The sequence below is a fragment of the Lutra lutra genome, chromosome 3, assembly GCF_902655055.1.
Source record: "Lutra lutra chromosome 3, mLutLut1.2, whole genome shotgun sequence".
Lineage (NCBI taxonomy): Eukaryota > Metazoa > Chordata > Mammalia > Carnivora > Mustelidae > Lutra > Lutra lutra.
In genome coordinates, this window is record NC_062280.1 from 34268153 (window position 1) to 34285247 (window position 17095).

Here is a 17095-nt window from a genome sequence, read left to right on the forward strand (position 1 = left end):
ACTAATATTATTTGAAAATAATATTAACATGCCTAAGTAATAACTTCCTGTCAAATCTGTGCGAATAATGATATGTAAATATGATAACAACAGTAGAAACTGTAGGTACCTCTAAAATGTATCTCTGTAAGGGAGAGACTTAATGGATATTTCAAAAGATTTTTCCACTTAGTTAACATATTACTATGGTTTAGCTTTAACCCTCTTTAACCCTCCAAGACAGGTTACACAGAGCACGAAGCATCTGGGTATCCTAGACTGCCCATAAATCCTTCTTATGGTGGATGCCACAAGTTCTGCTTAAATAATTTGGGAAATAAAGTGTCCTTAGAGTATCTGACACTCCTGGAGCAACATGCCTTTGCATCTTGCCTTCTTGGCACCATAACAGAGTGGACCCGTTCCTTTCTCTGTATTTTATATTTGAGATTCATTACGGCCGTTGATTTCACAATGTTATCACCGTCAGTGCTGAAACAGACTCCAAATGAGCATCTTATATTTATGTTTCTTCCAGTTACTTACATGTATCACTTTGGCCTCCATCAAAGGAGGTTTTATGTTTTTTTGGCTACTTATAAAATAGTGTGGCTTATAAAATTCTGGCTGCCTATTAAGGTAGTTGTTGTCTGCCTCTCACTTTAGCAACCCGAACTGCTTCATCCCAATATCTCCATTTTACACGTTAGCATCCGCTTTATCTTAGTCCATCTCCTTCCGTATACTGAATCTTTCACTAAGTAGGTGGCTTCAGGATACCCTCTTAGCTAGGACTTTTCTGGGCACTCTTGGAGTCAACTGCATAATTAATGCCATTGCTATTTTTCTTTCTTTCTATGTCTATCTATTCTAACACTATTTCTATTTTTAAAAGTTCAAGGGTAGAATTTCTCTCTTCACTGTAACTATATATGTAATTTTCTTCCAGAACATGTCATAAGTATAAAGGTATGTGAATGAATTCATGCATTACAAGATCATGCTAATATTAGACAACCCTTCCCTCCACTAGAGTTTGAATTCAATGATTACCGCTAGATGCTTTTTCATTAAAAAAAACTGAGAAAAGAAGTAAACAATTTTTTTTGTTGTTGTTGTAAATCTGAACTGAGACAACACCCATTTTTTAAAATACTAGAGACTTTATAGATCTTAATCATTGGCTAACTCTTTCTGATTTTAGGAAATTGTTCATTACAACCAATGAATAACAGTTATTGATGATTGTCATGAAAATAGCTAATTTCACTTAGATATCTTATAGTTTTGCTATGGATAATTTATACTTACGATTGATGATTATTAACTAGTTTCTCTTCTAGAATCTCTTTTACAGAGTTAGAAGTTAATACTTTGTCCTCATTTTAATCTAAGGTGGAAATATGGAAAACCCATATAATAGAGTAAATCATTTTTAAGGAAAACTTTTTTTGAAGGTAACATACGTTGTTGTCATTTTCCCATATGTAAATACCAATGTGACAAATCCCCAGGACCAGGGGAAAGTTTATCTTTCCTGCCAACAGATCTGTTTCTTTTACTGAATAATAAGATCTGTGAAATCCATCCATTTCTTTTCTTTGAATCAACTTCCAGGAAGTACAAACTTAAACTTTGCTTCTTTTAGTAAAGGTATCCTGTAAAAGAATTATTTTTCTCTCCTCTTAATCAGCTGGTTCTTATATTTGTGCAGAAGATTTTTGTTGTTGTTGTTTTGTTTTTGTTTTTTGTTGCTGTTGCAATTTGAGGTATACTGAATCTTTGTTTCAGATACAATTGACCTCAAATATATTTTACAAATTGGCTGAGTATGAATTTTCTTTTTAAAAGCTAAGTTGTTGGGGTGTCTCATTGGCTCAGTTGGAAGAGCATGGAACTCTCAATCACAAGGTTGTGAGTTAAAGCCCCATGTTGGGCATGGAGCCTACTTAAAAAAAATAAATAAAAGATAAGCTTTTAACTTTAATCAGCAAGCTTTTTTTTTTAAATATCAGTCTATCTCGAAATGGAAATAAAATTGTTCTAATTAAATAAACACTCAGAGAACACTAGCCACCGTGGAGGTGTCTGGGGGAATACGAACAACTAGGAAGAGATAGGCAGACCAGAAGGCCACAAAGGACAGTGTAGACATAAGGAAAGAAAAACATACCACTTTTGCTTATAGTACTGAGGGAAATACTAGACACAGAGGAACAGAAGCTGTACAGACACGGACCGCGACAGAGCTGCCAGGAAAAAAAAGAGAAAAGTATTTTTTGCCCGAAGTTTCAAGGTCAGATGTAATTTATAGTTGGAAACAAACATTTCTTCACCACCTTTTCCAGCTTTAAGGTCCACTGCTCGTTCTTTTGTTTCACTCTCAAATCTATGATTGCCCCCATGCCACCGAGGCATCTCTCTTGAGTTTTTAATTCCCATCGTCCCTTCATAATCCCAAATCCCACTAACAATAATCCCTCATTGAGAAATCCTATCCAGGGAGATTAATGATCTCCAACATAAATCAATTAACCAATTTCTTCCCCTAGCTACTTTGGAGAGTTTAAAATGTGGGTAAAAGGAGACGGAAAAGAAGACAAAAGAAACAATGAGAAATGCACTGGGAAGAAAACATGCATGAGATACATTTCATGCTTTGTGAATAGTGTTGATAGTGCCAGGCCATTGAAAGAAAAGAAGGGGAACTAATTTTTAATGAGTGGCTGCTGTGCATGAGGCACTGTTAGGAGATTATTCAAATTCTCCTGCTCAGTTATTCTGTAAAGAGCACATCAAACTCCTGGAGAAGACCGTGAGTAGTAAGAGGTCCAGGTCAGGATGTCCAGGTGTGGGAGCTGATGGATGCTGGAAAGTCAAAGAGTGGCCCTTGGCTTTTCCACTTGATTTCTGTGCCTCAAAAAGTATTGTGATTAATGAATATCCAGATTTTGTGCACACCCTTATGGAACATGCTAGATGCATGGATGACCTGCTGGTGGGGTAGAGGATTAAGTTTTACCCCAATTCTGCACATCTTCAGGAATGCCCAGCCTCTGTAGGTGCAGTCTGGACCTTACAAAGCCTTGACCTTAGACCTAGGGTTCTTCTCGAGTATGGTGCAGAGACCCCTGGTGGTAGAACTCCACCTCACAACTTGGGCGTTGCAGAGGTGTATATTGGGGTGACAGGAGTGGCAGCAAACCTAGTGGAATGTCATCCTGTGTTCCTTGGTGTCTAAAAGGTTCCATCTATTTTAGAAAGCCAACTTTGCATAGAGTTTGGATAAACATACCTGAAACTTTGGAAATTACTTGGGTTCTCATCGCCCCCCACCCCTATAGATTTTTTTCTCCCGTAACCTGATCTCTGATTTGAGAGGCAAAGAATCTTGGACATGGAGGAGTGAGAACCTCTGTGCTCATGCTGTTCATGTAAGAAAAGGGACATTTACAGTCCTTCTGGCACTAGGGACAGAATGGACAGTTTCTATAACGTGGCAGCTTGGGCCACCTCAAGCCAAGTCTTACCTGCTCGTTCATAATTGCGGAGAGTTCACTAAGCATGTCCTTATAATGGGACCTCAGTTCTTCCTGGTACTCCAGCTGGTCCTCCTTGATGAGCCGCTCGTTCACATCAAGGGCTTGCCCACACGCATCTGCAAATTGCCTTTAGTGACAGTGAAAAGCAAATGACCAATTAGCCGTAGAAAGTGGCAGCTCCGAGTCAAGCTGCTGAGAGACTCTGCTACCTGGAGGAGGTACATTCCAACACAGAAAAACTTACCTGAAGATTTCCTTCAAAAGTTTTACTTGGTTATCAGGGTATCTCTTTGCATTGGTTTCTTCAAGGAAAGCTCGTGCATAGGCCATAGGCCCAGCATTAACCTGTTGGGGAGAAGAGAATTGGCTGAGGGCCATCCCATCTCTTCCTTGGATGGGGCCTTCTCCACTGCTGGAAGGAGTAGAACCAATCACGCAGCACCCCAATCCTCTCACAGAGCCTGGTGACCTAATGATGCGCTACCTGTCTCATCTGCTGTCCTCTAACTCAGTAGTAAGTTCCTGAAGGACGAATCTGAGTGCTGTACTCCATGACCACCCTTCGCAAACTGTCACTTGCCCATCATTTCCCATTTTTGTCATATCTGCACTCGGCTTGCACCGTTATTTTTTCACTATCTTTGAAAACGTGACTCATTTTTCCTTACTTTAAATCCATTTAATTTTAACATCTGTGAAATCAAATGTTTGATGTGCTACTTATTTTTTTTTTTTTTTCTGTTCACATTACAATAAACACTGAACTATTAACAAGCGACATTCTATGGTGGTGGTGTATGTGCCGCCCTGGGAAACGCTGTTTGACTGTATTCCACTTGACAGTCTGGCCTAGATACTGGCCGGAGGAAGCATTTATCAGATTTGCTGAGTGACTGCACAATGCCAGGTCCCGTTCATGTGCACACACATGAGTAGGCTCACACTTGTGAAGGAGTCCATATTCTTTAGTGTTTGTAGCCTTTTGCTGTGACTGTAGGGCTTGGAAGGAATACGGTCACAGAAGAAGGAAGCTAACACTGTATTAGAGTTGTCTTCAAAGGCCCTTATGGGGGAGGGATTGCCTGCATGGTAGAATGAGTAAATGTTATGGATACTCTCCTTTGCTTCTCCAGATCCAATGCTCACTTTCCTCGACACACCTATGTGCTGAGGGAAGCTGTTCCGTTTGGAGTACAGCAATGGGTCTTTTGCTTTCTGGCTTTAAAAGATTTATTATTATTGCTATTTTGAGTCACCCATGGGGGACACAGAAGAGAGGTAGGTGCAGAAGCAGAGAGCAGATCATCAGGATCTGTATTCCTGATTTTGCCTTGGGCTCCATTGTAGTTGCACAGGGCATGCTTACTGGCCTGCCTTTATTTACAATGTGAACACTTGGTTCATTATAAATTTTTGACATTTTTTATTTAAAAAAAACCTGCATTAATATTATTTTATGGTGGGTACTGAGTGTTTTGATGCCTATTTAAATTCTGTGCCCAAGGTGAGTGTCTTGCTTGCCTCTCCCTAGTCTCAGCTGGTCAGGGTGTTTTTGGACCCAGGGTTTCCTCCTTGTGGTCTTCTATCTAGCAGAGGCAGCTCTGTCTGTCTCACCAGCTGGCTCTCCCAGCTCTCTCTCTGCTCCCATTCACTCTTCTCTCCCCTTGTCTTCAGATCTAGGGGATAACGTTCTAGCTAGGACCTGCGCCCACCTTGCTGATTTTCCTAAATACTGCTTATGCTTTTGCAAACAGTCTGCTTGTTATATATTCTTTAATCCCCAACTGTGAGGAGGCCATCTGCTGCTTCTCAGACATGTGACAGTCAGATAAATACTGACACACATCTTATGAACTAATACACTTTTAAGAATTTTGTTTTGGAACATTTTCATAAGGCTTTTACTTACAGATACTTATGAGAAAGCCACATTTATTATTCATTAATTAATTCATTAGTTAGATTTTAGAATATAGAACATAGTTTATCCAGAGGAGATGGGAAAGAAGGATTGAGGATGAAGAAATCTTATTTAGGCTAAAATTAAAAAAAAAAAAAAAGGTTTATCTCCTGGTGTTTAGCACCATCCATGTGTACTTACAGTGAAACAAAATTTGAAAGACTCAGATAAAGTTGCTCAGAAACTTTACAGAAAAAAGTCTCTCTTAGCCCTTTTGTAAAGAATTTCTAGGGTGTTTTATACCAGGCTTCACGTTATAACAAGCGCTTCTCCGCTCCGAGAGCGCCTACCTTCACGCTGACGCTTCCTTGGACTTTGAGCTGCAGTCGGATCATGTCTACGTCGTCCATCGTGCAAAGCTGGTTAAGCTCAGAAACCTTCTTGGACATCTCATCAATCGCCACTTCGATAGGATTCAGTTCTGTGCTCGACTGGCTTATGACTTGTATTCTCTTCTTCACATATGGGAACAAGTGACTCGCTGCACAAAAGACATGCAAGAGAAGGTAAAGGTTGAGGTGAGTCCGGGGTGGCACTGGAAGGTCCAGACGAATTTTTTTTTTTTTTTTTGCATACAGCATCTTCCACTCTGCATGGTTTCTGTGTATGTGAGTTATTTTTCCTCCAGTGTACTGTGGTGTCTCACATCTCAGCTTGGGGCCCAGCGGCTGTCACCTGGCTTGTTTTTCTACACTTGGCTAGCCAACAACTACTCATCTGTTGGCTGGGTTTAGGCTTTTAGAGTCTTAAAACAGTACCGCCCCGCCGCCCCCCCCCCCCCCAGCTTCTAATTCAAATAAAAACTATTCTAAACCACCCTAAAGAATGCTTAAATGTGTACTCAGTAGCATATAGTATGATAGTTTTGTTCTCATTTTTTGATGATAAAAGTTCTGGAAAAGTTTTCCGAAGATGAATGTTTCCTATAATTTGGGACACTGCGATTGTATCTATTGCGTACTCCAGGACTGCTCATCTCTCAAGATTCCTCCAGAACACCTTTGCTCAACTTTCTCTTTGGTCTGCCCTAGGAGACCGTCCCCCGCCCAGGGGGATTACCTGTGCCTTCCCTTTTTCTTTCTCAGGCCATGCTCGCCTGGATTTCTTGCTTTACTTGGTTTTCTCCTACCAGACCGTGGACACATTGAGGGCAAGACTCGGGGTTCATTTATTTAAATTCCCAGGAGAGTGTCCAGCCCCTCGCAGGCCCTCATGGCATGTTTACCGAATAGGTAAAAGGATGACTAACTCATAGACTAGATCTAGAGGGTGCTGAGAGGAACGGGGGAGGTCATCCCTTGCCTTCAGTTTACAAATGAGAAGCCTGAATTCCAGAGTGGTTTGGAATTTGGTCCCAAGGCACACACTTCGGAGAGCTGCTAACCCTGAAATCGCGGGGGGCAGGCTCAGGGAGAGGGCAGGGGGAAGTTCCCAGTGCCTCTCCCAGGATGCGCACACCATGACCTTGACGGCTGGAACGTCTAAAGGGAAGAGGTGCATTAAGTAGCTCTACGGGAGAATTTCTCTCCTTGTCGACTTTGCCAAGGAGGGGCAAGAGGCGCTTCCCGGCACACACATCGCATGTAGCGCGTCCCGGGTCCTTGTCAGCAAACCTGAGAGCCACCGCGCAGCCCGCGAGGGAGGCCCCGCACGAGGGCACTTACTGGTGAGGACCGTGCGCCGCTTGCACTGCTCCTCCACGCCGCCGTGCTTCTTGCCCGACAGCGTGAACGGCGTCTCGAAGACGAAGCGGTTGATGTTGTGGTGCATCTCGAAGTCCGTCTTCCGGTCCTCTATTTCCTTTTCTTCAAAGAACGGCGTGACATAGGTCACCTGGATGTAGGCATATTTGGGGTCCAAATCCTTGGGGTTTACCTGGGTTAACACATTATGGCAAAAGAAGGAGTCTGAGCCCCAGGGGCTCCTGGAAGTGAGAAGGCTCTGCGTTCCCGTCGCTGGCCTCCCGAGGGAGGGGCCTGTCCCTGTCCCCGCGGGGAAAGATAGGCGATGGCATCGCTTCAGAGCTGGGCCAACTGAAGCGACAGTAAGGGGAACTGGCTGGACGGTGGTCCAGACAGCGGCAGAGGTGGGTTGGAGCCAGCCCTCCAAGGAGCTGAGGTTCTTGGACACCTAAGTACCTGCTTAGGGCATATAATTTAATCTTTGATCTTCTTTCTCTTCTGTAATGAATACCCCTACCTTTGTCTAGAATATGAGCTTCTTCTTCTTCTTCTTCTTTTTTTAAGATTTTTAAAATTTATTTGACAGACAGAGATCACAAGGAGGCAGAGAAGCAGGCAGAGAGAGAGAGGAGGAAGCAGGCTCCCTGCAGTAGGGCTCGATCCCAAGACCCTGAGATCATGACCTGAGCCGAAGGCAGAGGCTTAACCCACTGAGCCACCCAGGTGCCCCTAGAATATGAGCTTCTTGAGCGTAGAAGTGTATCTCTTGGTCCCTCCAGGATTCAACTACATACCTAGACTGGAGCCATGGGCTCTGGGATTGTAATGTGGAAGGAGGTTCTTCGTCTGTTTAGAGGATTAACTGATTCACCTATTTCATGAGTGCCAATATTTTTATTTTCAGTTTCTCTATTTTTTTTCTTTTATCTGCAATAAATCATCCTAGATAATGTATTTACTGACTCTGCTGCAGTGACTAGCCTTCTCAAACAACAAGGCAGGCAGATGGGGGGGGGGGGGGGGGGGTCCCAAGAACAGCCAGGGAATGGCTTTTGCTATTTTTCAAGGTTGGAAGAGATGAGTCTCATCCTCTTTCCTAATGATTTCTGGAAGAATTTTTCAACATCCTCCAGCTTTCTCCATCTGTTTAACTGCTTGCTGCCTATCTGATTCCAGAGACTTGAGGAAGCTTGAGAACTTCTTTGTAATGCTCCTAAAAATTACCCTGTAAAATGAGTATAATTATAACCACTTTACAGATTAAAAAAAAGAAAAAGAGTTTCAGAGTGGCCACTAGTTTCTCCAAGAGGGATCACCGGCTGATAGGAGGTATTCTGGTGGAATGAAGACTCCAGTGGTCTGACACCAAATTTGACAGAAACTCTAGAAACCACTAGAAACTCTGTCCATGCCCCCTATTTCAGAGAGCCACCATGACAGTAGTTCCAGTTCTGTCCATCTTCACGGGGAAGGGGCTTGTACCTTTCCAGCTAAGGGAGAGAATGATGAGCCCATTGTCACAACTTCAGTCTGGATCCAGTAGCCTCAGGCCCAGATCGCTCCAAATGCCAGTTGTGTAAAAGAGGAGAGGTGCGAAAAGACCTTTTCCTTTGTGGCCTAGGAACAGCCTCTACATTTGGGCACAAACCAGCTTTTCCGGCTCCCTCACTCTGCCACGCTCTTCTCTCCAAACTGTGATTCTGAGACCTGGCAGGCTCTAAACACACCTCCCGCTTTCATTCCTTCCTGGCATTGCCTGTGCTGGGCTTCTTAGAATGCCCTATGCTTCCAGCAGACACCTTCTCACTCTGCAATTCCCAGAGCAAACATTCTTCCCCTGTGGAGCATTGCCCAGCCAAGAATGAGCTGTTAAGGGAGCCCTGAGCTTTCTCCATGTGACTTGGACCATGTCTCCTGTGGTACTTCACTGGCTCTATTTAATTAACTATTCTCATATATTCTTCTCTTCTTAACCCTATATGAACTGTGAACTCTGGAAGGAAGAGACTCCATGTGTCCCAGCTGCTAGTTCTGGGCTTGGCATGTAGTAGGTGCTTGATAAAGTTGGCTAAACGAATGGAAGCACACTAGAAGATCCAATTTTGACTAATCTAATCAGAGAATGTAAGCCCTTGCTTCATGCAGCCATGAGGAAGTAAAATGAATGTTCTCGGGTTAATACAAGTCTGCCACTGTCACAGAGGACAGATTTCAAAATTGGTATGACTCCCAAAGACCTCCATGACTGAATACATACATTGTGCTGTTTCGTCCAACTCCACCACTGGGCCCAATCACTTTAACCCTTAGATTGCTGTTCAAATGCAAACAAATAACCCATGGCATAAGTACAGAATTTAGTAAATTGTTTCTATGATTACCTGTAAGTTATTTGAATAAACATGTATATAACATTATGACAAAAGAAAAAAGAAATCACTGATCAACCAGCCAATAAACAAATGAGCAAAACATCCGAAATAGTTGAGGTGGTTTACTTTGCACAGTCAGGCAGAAAATGAAAACTTTAACTACTAAAGTTAGAAAAAATTAAGTCAACTCCTCACACTTGCATGAATACGGGCTTTCCTTTACCTTGTTGGAATCCTGGATTATCTTCACATTGTCTGCTCCGAATTTATCTGCGTAGAGCTTGAGCAGTCTTTGGGAAATCTCAGAGAGGCCTGTCAGCTTAGGCTCTTTATAAATATACTCTTTACCTTCCTCCTCTTCAAAAAAGCCCTAAGGGAGAGACATAATGAACCACCAACTTTTTTAGGGAACTCAAATCGCAAATCACAAGCAAAACAAAAACTCTGCTTAAACAATACATCCAGTCTTCCGTTGTCATCCAAGCCATTGATTAATTAGCACCCTATAAAATTCACGATCAGAAAATGTCAAGTAAAGAAAACAAAATATCATGTTAGAATCAGTCGTTAATGAAACACTCCTGACCAGGCTAAAGACCCTTGTGAGATAATCTTAGACACATGTTTTCTCTGTTTGTAGAAATCAGTAGTAAACTCTGCTTGTATATATTTTGGGAGAAGAATGCCCTCTTGTGGCAGCCTGGGGTAGAACACAGAGTCTGGAGTAATTTTTGGCCTTTTTATTTTATTTTTATTTTAATTTTTTTTAAGATTTTATTTATTTATTTGACAGAGAGAGATCACAAGTAGAGAGAGAGGCAGGCAGAGAGAGAGAGAGAGAGGGAAGCAGGCTCCCTGCTGAGCAGAGAGCCCGATGCGGGCCTCGATCCCAGGACCCTGAGATCATGACCTGAGCCGAAGGCAGCGGCTTAACCCACTGAGCCACCCAGGCGCCCAATTTTTGGCCTTTTTAAATAAGGTCTTCTGCACGTCTTTGAAACTAGCATAGGAAACCCTGCATGTCATGGAACAGTATCTAAAGCTATGCATTGATACGAGTCCCATGTCATTTTAGATGCAAAGCCAACATACTTTGGATCGTTGTCATCACAGAAATGACATATGGTATGCTCCCAAGTACTGCTATTTTTAAAATAACTGTAATATGTCTTCAGAGGCCCAAAGCAACATATGCAATTTCATCACTCAGTTGACTTTACTAATAGATCTTTTACATTCTTGCAAAGCTAGAATTGGGATTCAAAATAGTAACCACGTCGTCATTTTTATGCCATAGGTGCAAGTAGGTTTTAGCCTCTACTAATTATAGTTGTCTGATTTGAAACTGTGGGAAGGTAGGATTTCATTATCTGAGGATCACTCGGTAAGGCAGTCTTCATAACTCCTTCCTTTTGAAGAGATACAGGTGCATCTTTCCTGTGGGATTCATGTGACCTCAGAAGACTAGGTAAAGTCGGGAGTTAAGAATCCCAGCACATACGGTTTTCTCCTGACTACAGAATTTACCTCATGGAAATGGCTTTCGAGGGCCAAGTGAAGATACTGCAGATCAAAAAAGCCTTAGCTGTGCTTTTTTTGTTTTTATCATTTTTGACTAAAAAAATACTCATTATATGTAACAACAAATATGCATAATCTTGTTGGCTCATGTGAGGTGATCTAAGAATAATGATCAAAATGCACATCTGTCCAGGTGTGACCACCATGAGCCGTGTACTTTGTATCCTAAGTGGGTGGCAAGTGAAGATGACAAACAAGGCACATTCACCAGCACAGGCTTTGTCAAGCGTTTCCCAAAATCGATGTTGCATTTTTTAAAGGCAGAGAAGGGTCTTTTTTCAACAGGACACGTTCAGTGTTTAACACAGTGCTGGTTCTTAAGGGAAACTCACTCTACATTTGTCGAATGAATAAACAGGTGAATGAAATAATTCTCAGAGGGCATACATCTAAAAAAAGGGTATATTTGCACCAGGTATAGCTGGAAAAGATTCTATGGATTTTAATCAAGATGTTTTTATTGAACAATTTCTTTGAGACTGTTCAACACAGCTGAATATACGAGTGTCCTGACCCCAAACTGCTTTAAGAAGTGACTTGGAGTGTCGTGAGCATGAAAAGCACCTTGCGGTCTTTCCTCAAGACTTGGTAGGGGTAAGTGAGGTCTGGCTCAGTTCCCACATGACTTCCAGCCTGCCATGATTTCTCTGTTGCTGTCTTTGTGAAGATTTGTCTGATTCAAGGTCAGAAGTTGGTGGCTAAATTGACAGACTGACACATGAGAGAGATATGGCTTCTGAGGCCATCAACCAGCACCTCCACAGGGCAAGAGCCATAGAAACACTTATAACTTCCTTTTCAATAAGAAAAATGTCTCCCAAGTTCCAGGAAAAGATTTTCTCACCATGCTGTGAAAACCAGCACAAAGAGACATTTCACTGCGATATTTTTCCCTCTAACAAATTTCTGAATCCAGGGTTAGCCGGAAAGGAGGGGTGGGAAGCAGGATTTTCTTGTCATTATTATGACCGCATGGCCTTGGTCATGAACTGTGACCTTCTTTCAACCCTGCTCCTTGATCTGGGGGATGGGAAACGGTACAGACTCAGAACTCTACTGGAAGGCCCCAAGAACAGTGCCCTGTACACAATAGGCCCTTGGTGTGTGTTAGCTGTGATGAGAAGGAGAGCGGTAACAAAGAACATTCTGGGTCACTAGAGCAATTTGAGCTCTGGCTAACATTCGGGGAACACCGTTTAACTGTTTCGAGTACTTAAAAATACATACCCTCAGCTTCTCTTGCACAAACTCTACAATTCTCCTCATTGTAAAAAGTCTACTCGTGTTGATTTCAATATTTTGGTAAGTGATTAATCAGAAAAAAAATTGTGATTATTATGTACGTAGCCTGGAAATATCAACGTGTTGGGCCTGTCTTCCAAAATAAGGAGAAAGGAGCTGGAGTAGCAGAATTAAAAACTTAATCGGTGTCTTCCTGGGATCATGTAAGAGCTTTTGGAGCCGGATCAACGGCAGCTCTGAAAATATTTGGAATGTGCGCCTACTTTTCACCTAGGGAAACTATCAAATCACAGCCCGCTGAGCCACAGGACATTGTCTTAAGTTTCAATTTCAGCTCTATGAAATACATGATTTATAATGAGGGACCCCAGATGATGAAAATCCACGGGCAGTTTCTGTTTTGTTTTAGTCCCAAGGTTATGAGTAGACTGCATTTCAGAGCAGTGGGAAATGTGCATTTCCCCTGCTAGTTTGATTTTCTAAATGTCACTGTACAATGTGATAAATGTTCTGATCAGTTATCATTAGGAAATAGCACATATTCCAGTTAAACAAGGACTTTGAATCAGTAGAGTTAACATACATAGATTATGAAACTGGAAGGCAATAGATTATGATAAAAATGCACTTCAGTAAACTGAAGACAACTAAAATAGACTCTTGGACTCCTTCTTAGATGTTTTTGCAGGTTTTCGCAATGACCTTGAGTCATTATTGGGATGTCAAATATAAGTGCCCCTGCCATTGTACTTAAGTAATTCAAAATTCACAAAGGAACGCATCCTAAGAGGAACCTTATGTCTAAATGTGGGTCAGAAAGTATTAAAAATAGGCTAAATACTATGAGAAGAGAAGCTCCAAGAAATGTTTTCATATAAATATGTCTTTCTTTCTATACATATTTTGTATACTTATTTTATGTATTAAAATGCACATTTTATATCAATGGTTTTCATATAGGTGGGGAGCCACAAGGATGTATCACAATCCAGAATGGAGAAGGAATGAATCCAGAATGCACCTTCCCTCCTCCCCTTAATCTAGTCTATCAAGATTCTGAGATACATCTACACCCATGTAGGCATGACTGAGAATCCGGGACTCTATATCCTTTGGTCAAGAGAAGAAAATTTCCCACAGCCTTTGATTTATTCATTCTGGGAGCATCTGATGTTTTAAGTTATGCAATGGGCATTCACTTGCTTCCTTACATGCTAAATATCAGAGCCTAAGTATTTCATTGATTACAGCTGATGTTTGATTACTACTGTTGTTTCATTACTCTGGAAATGAATACTTTAGGGACACTTTGGAGGGTGCTGTATATGGGCTGCTCTGTGTAAAATTATTCCCATAGTCAGTGATGCCAGGTGTCCCATTAGAAAATTCATGCTATGCAAGACTTGCAATTTAATTTCCTGCCACGAAAGAACAGTTTCCAACTTGTTTTCTATTGTCTGGCTCATTGCAGACATAATATTAACTACTCTAGCCAATACCACGTAAAGAAACACTATCCACATGGGACACTAAAATACCCAAAGGCCTTGTGAAGGCAAAGAGCCTACTGCATATTATATTCTCATAATCTTTGCCACACGATTGTGAGACATGCCAATTTGGATATTAAAAGATGAATTTTACAGAGACATAAAGTACCATGATGAAAAGAAATTATTTCTGACTATGGGGATTATGCTAATCAAGTAGTTAAGACTTTATCTTAGATCTTTGGAACCTTCATTCTGTACACGTTCAGGGAAATGTTCATATCTAGTTGGTATTTCTTTATCATCAAGTGTAAATTGCTGTGCACCGTCTGCTCCTACTGAATACCATAGTTCATATTCTCCATTTGGTATCCTGGGACAGGTATTTGAATTTCATTTGATGACTGAGGCTCTAAATGTCTGTGTATCAAGAAGACCCGTTAGTTTTTGTTCAAAGGCAGCTGGAGTTTGAGCTTATAAAGCACCATGCCTTCGCGTGCACTCAGGTCTGCAGATTTAACAAAACACTTTTAAGCTCAGGTTGGAATTTTTAATAAAAGACAATTGAGAATATTGGTGGCACATATTTAAAAAAAAAAAGGCCAAATGTGCAATTAGCACTCGTTATTGAGAAATCTGCAAAAAGAACAAAGTTAGATCATTTGAAAGTAGCTCTTCCCAGTTCTTCCCGCACCCCCACCTCAGTCTATTTAGTACAAGGGGTTTCAAGTATTCTTTTAGTAGGTGAGTTAAGGACCCATGACCCCCATTTTATAAATGAAGGTAGAAAATCTTGGTATGGACATGGGGAGGGCTTAAAGAATTACAAAAAAGTATGTTGTGGTCAGATGAGCAGAGCCAAATGTGGACAGGCAATGTGTGGATAATGAAAAGAATTTGTTTTTCCAGCTTAATTAGCAATAATTATGTTGAATTATGGTGAATAATTTTTGTAGGTAAAAAATGTATGACTACAGGGGCACCTGGGTGGCTCAGTGGGTTAAAGCCTCTGCCTTCAGCTCAGGTCATGATCTCGGGGTCCTGGGATCGAGCCCCGTATCAGGCTCCCTGCTCAGCGAGGAGTCTGTTTCTGCCTTTCTCTCTGCCTGCCTCTCTGCCTACTTGTGATCTCTGTCTGTCAAATAAATAAATAAAATCTTTTTAAAAAAATGTATGACTACAGGCACTTTTACATGGTTCAAAAAGGGAAGAAGATTCTTTGGTGTCACAGAGCTTTAGGTGCTGGCACGTTATTTCTGCCTCTGCTGGCTTTCCAGAATTTCTTACATCACTTCTCTCTGAATCTTTAGGAGACCTAATCTGCCCTGCTGGCTTAAGGTTTAGTCCACTGGTCATCTTTTGCATTGGACATTAAGACCATCACCGCTGAGAATTCTCAGAGCTCACCACTACAGAGAGCCCTGTTTCTCCACAATACTTATGTGGAAAGGAACAAGGTTCTTTCAGGAGCCTGGGAAGGAGCCTGTCAATGGCAGCAACTCCAACTTCTAAAAATCTGACCACCACGCCCTTCTTCATCAGTTGCAGTTCCCAGTGGTCTGAAATGAGCAGATCATCTCTAATACTAAGTCTATCCTACACGTACTGCAAATATGTGGTGATCATATTTATCTGGGTGTGCACACAAGGGCACGTGTGTTTACGCAGGTTTTTAAACCACATTTACCTTTGTGTAGAATGATAATATATGTGAAAAGTAAACGATACATTTTTGTAATTCAGATAACTGGAATAAACACAATTTAGTTCAAGAAATGCCGGATGACTCCAAAATGAAGGGAAGCAGGATAATCTCACCTTTTTACCAAACGTTGATTTGCACACAAAAAGTTAAGGTTCAGTATGACTATATGGAGGGAAGTGTGAGGATATTAGAGCATGCAAACAGAGAAGAGAACACTTACCACAGCCTGGAACCATCAAGACCAAAAGAAGGAAAGAGTAAACGTCTGCATTAAAATCTGGTAGGAAAAGAGCAGCATTTGTTTCTACCTGTTTAGTATCCCTGTATTAGAGACCGGCTGGAGAAACCATCAGGTGGGCAATCTGGCTTTCAAGACTGGACTATTCGTGGCAATTTACTGCTTTTTCTTTGGAAGGATTGTAGATTCGAATCTTGTTCGTCACTTCCTTGCTGCTCAGTTAGCCTGTGACCATTCCCTGAAAACCTTGTCTTTCCCTCTGCCATCCCTCAACACACACATTTCCTTTCCAATAGGGTGTTCCGCCACGTTTCTTGTCAATGTTTCACCAAGGTCAAATACTGCTTTCCTTCATGATGTTCAAGATATCATTCCCTTACCTTCTTCATCCTCCCCTGAAGCTTCCCCCATTTTCTCCCTGCAAGGTACACCATCACTTCAAGGTACACTACACATGTAGACATGTGTAGACCCCACACATATCTACATTTAGTCTGCATCTGTGGACTGTCTCCACTAGCTTTGGCTATCTCTGCAATCCTGGTGCTGCTATGTGAGGAGGAAAATCTGAGTTGGATGAATTCGTTTATGGTAAGTGGGTAATGGGTAACACTTCTCTGTCCAGGTGGAGAACAGCTAATCTTTATTAATTCAGAAGTTAGTTTTTAAGCTGCCTTTGGCAATTAGGGGAAAACAGATGTTTTTCAAAAGACTTTAATGGCAAGCAATATGGAATGACCATGCTGGATTTGACTTCTTCAGCTACTGCCTTTGAACATTCTGAGGAGAAAAAGAAGCTATCGGTAACACTGTCTTATGTGAGGGAAAGGTAGGAAAGGAAACAAGGCAGAGTCATATGAAAATAAAAGGATGGAGCATTCGTGCACACAGGTCAGAGTCCGAGGTATGCCTGCTGCAGTGTCATCATGTTATAAGCCTTCTTGAAAAGAAGCAGGATGGTGCCTGGGTTTGCTCCACTTAAAGCACTGCTCAGAGACATTCATAATTAATAGAGAATATGTTACTTAATTTTCTGGCTAATGCTATGGCTCACTAATATTATTATTCTGGTTCACTGCTAAGGTGGGGAGCTGGGGAAGATAACGCAACAGTTATACTGACCTACAATACAGAAAAAAAAAAAAATCAAACGGTGTTCTGCCTAGAATCAGTGGTAGTTTAGAAGGAGGAGGAAAGAAAATGCATGACTGTATGGTCAAAGGGCTTTGACATGGTGGAGGCCCTAGGAATTCTTTATTTCTCAGAATGCTATGAATTTCATTCCTCAAAACATGTTTAATTTA

At 41.6% G+C, this 17095-nt stretch overlaps 1 protein-coding gene and 1 long non-coding RNA gene across 13 annotated transcripts in view; one reads left to right on the forward strand and one right to left on the reverse strand.

Annotated features, from left to right (window-relative positions):
• The window catches only part of LOC125095137 (uncharacterized), a 38886-nt gene extending 35372 nt beyond the window's left edge, over nucleotides 1-3514 (forward strand). Inside the window, exon 4 of the long non-coding RNA XR_007125801.1 lies at nucleotides 3324-3514. This is a non-coding gene — a long non-coding RNA (uncharacterized LOC125095137). The remainder of the gene's footprint in view (nucleotides 1-3323) is intronic.
• Nucleotides 1-17095, reverse strand: part of DOCK10 (dedicator of cytokinesis 10) — a 290337-nt gene that overhangs the window by 1157 nt on the left and 272085 nt on the right. For 6 of the 12 annotated variants that reach the window (XM_047721140.1, XM_047721146.1, XM_047721139.1 and 3 more), the window contains 7 exons: nucleotides 15774-15779; nucleotides 9759-9905; nucleotides 7146-7356; nucleotides 5772-5962; nucleotides 3766-3866; nucleotides 3510-3648; nucleotides 2153-2228 (listed from right to left, as the gene is read on the reverse strand). In XM_047721140.1, the coding sequence (XP_047577096.1) occupies nucleotides 2153-2228; nucleotides 3510-3648; nucleotides 3766-3866; nucleotides 5772-5962; nucleotides 7146-7356; nucleotides 9759-9905; nucleotides 15774-15779 (871 nt within the window). The remainder of the gene's footprint in view (nucleotides 1-2152; nucleotides 2229-3509; nucleotides 3649-3765; nucleotides 3867-5771; nucleotides 5963-7145; nucleotides 7357-9758; nucleotides 9906-15773; nucleotides 15780-17095) is intronic. The other 6 variants (XM_047721142.1, XM_047721138.1, XM_047721143.1 and 3 more) reach the window with 3 other exon arrangements.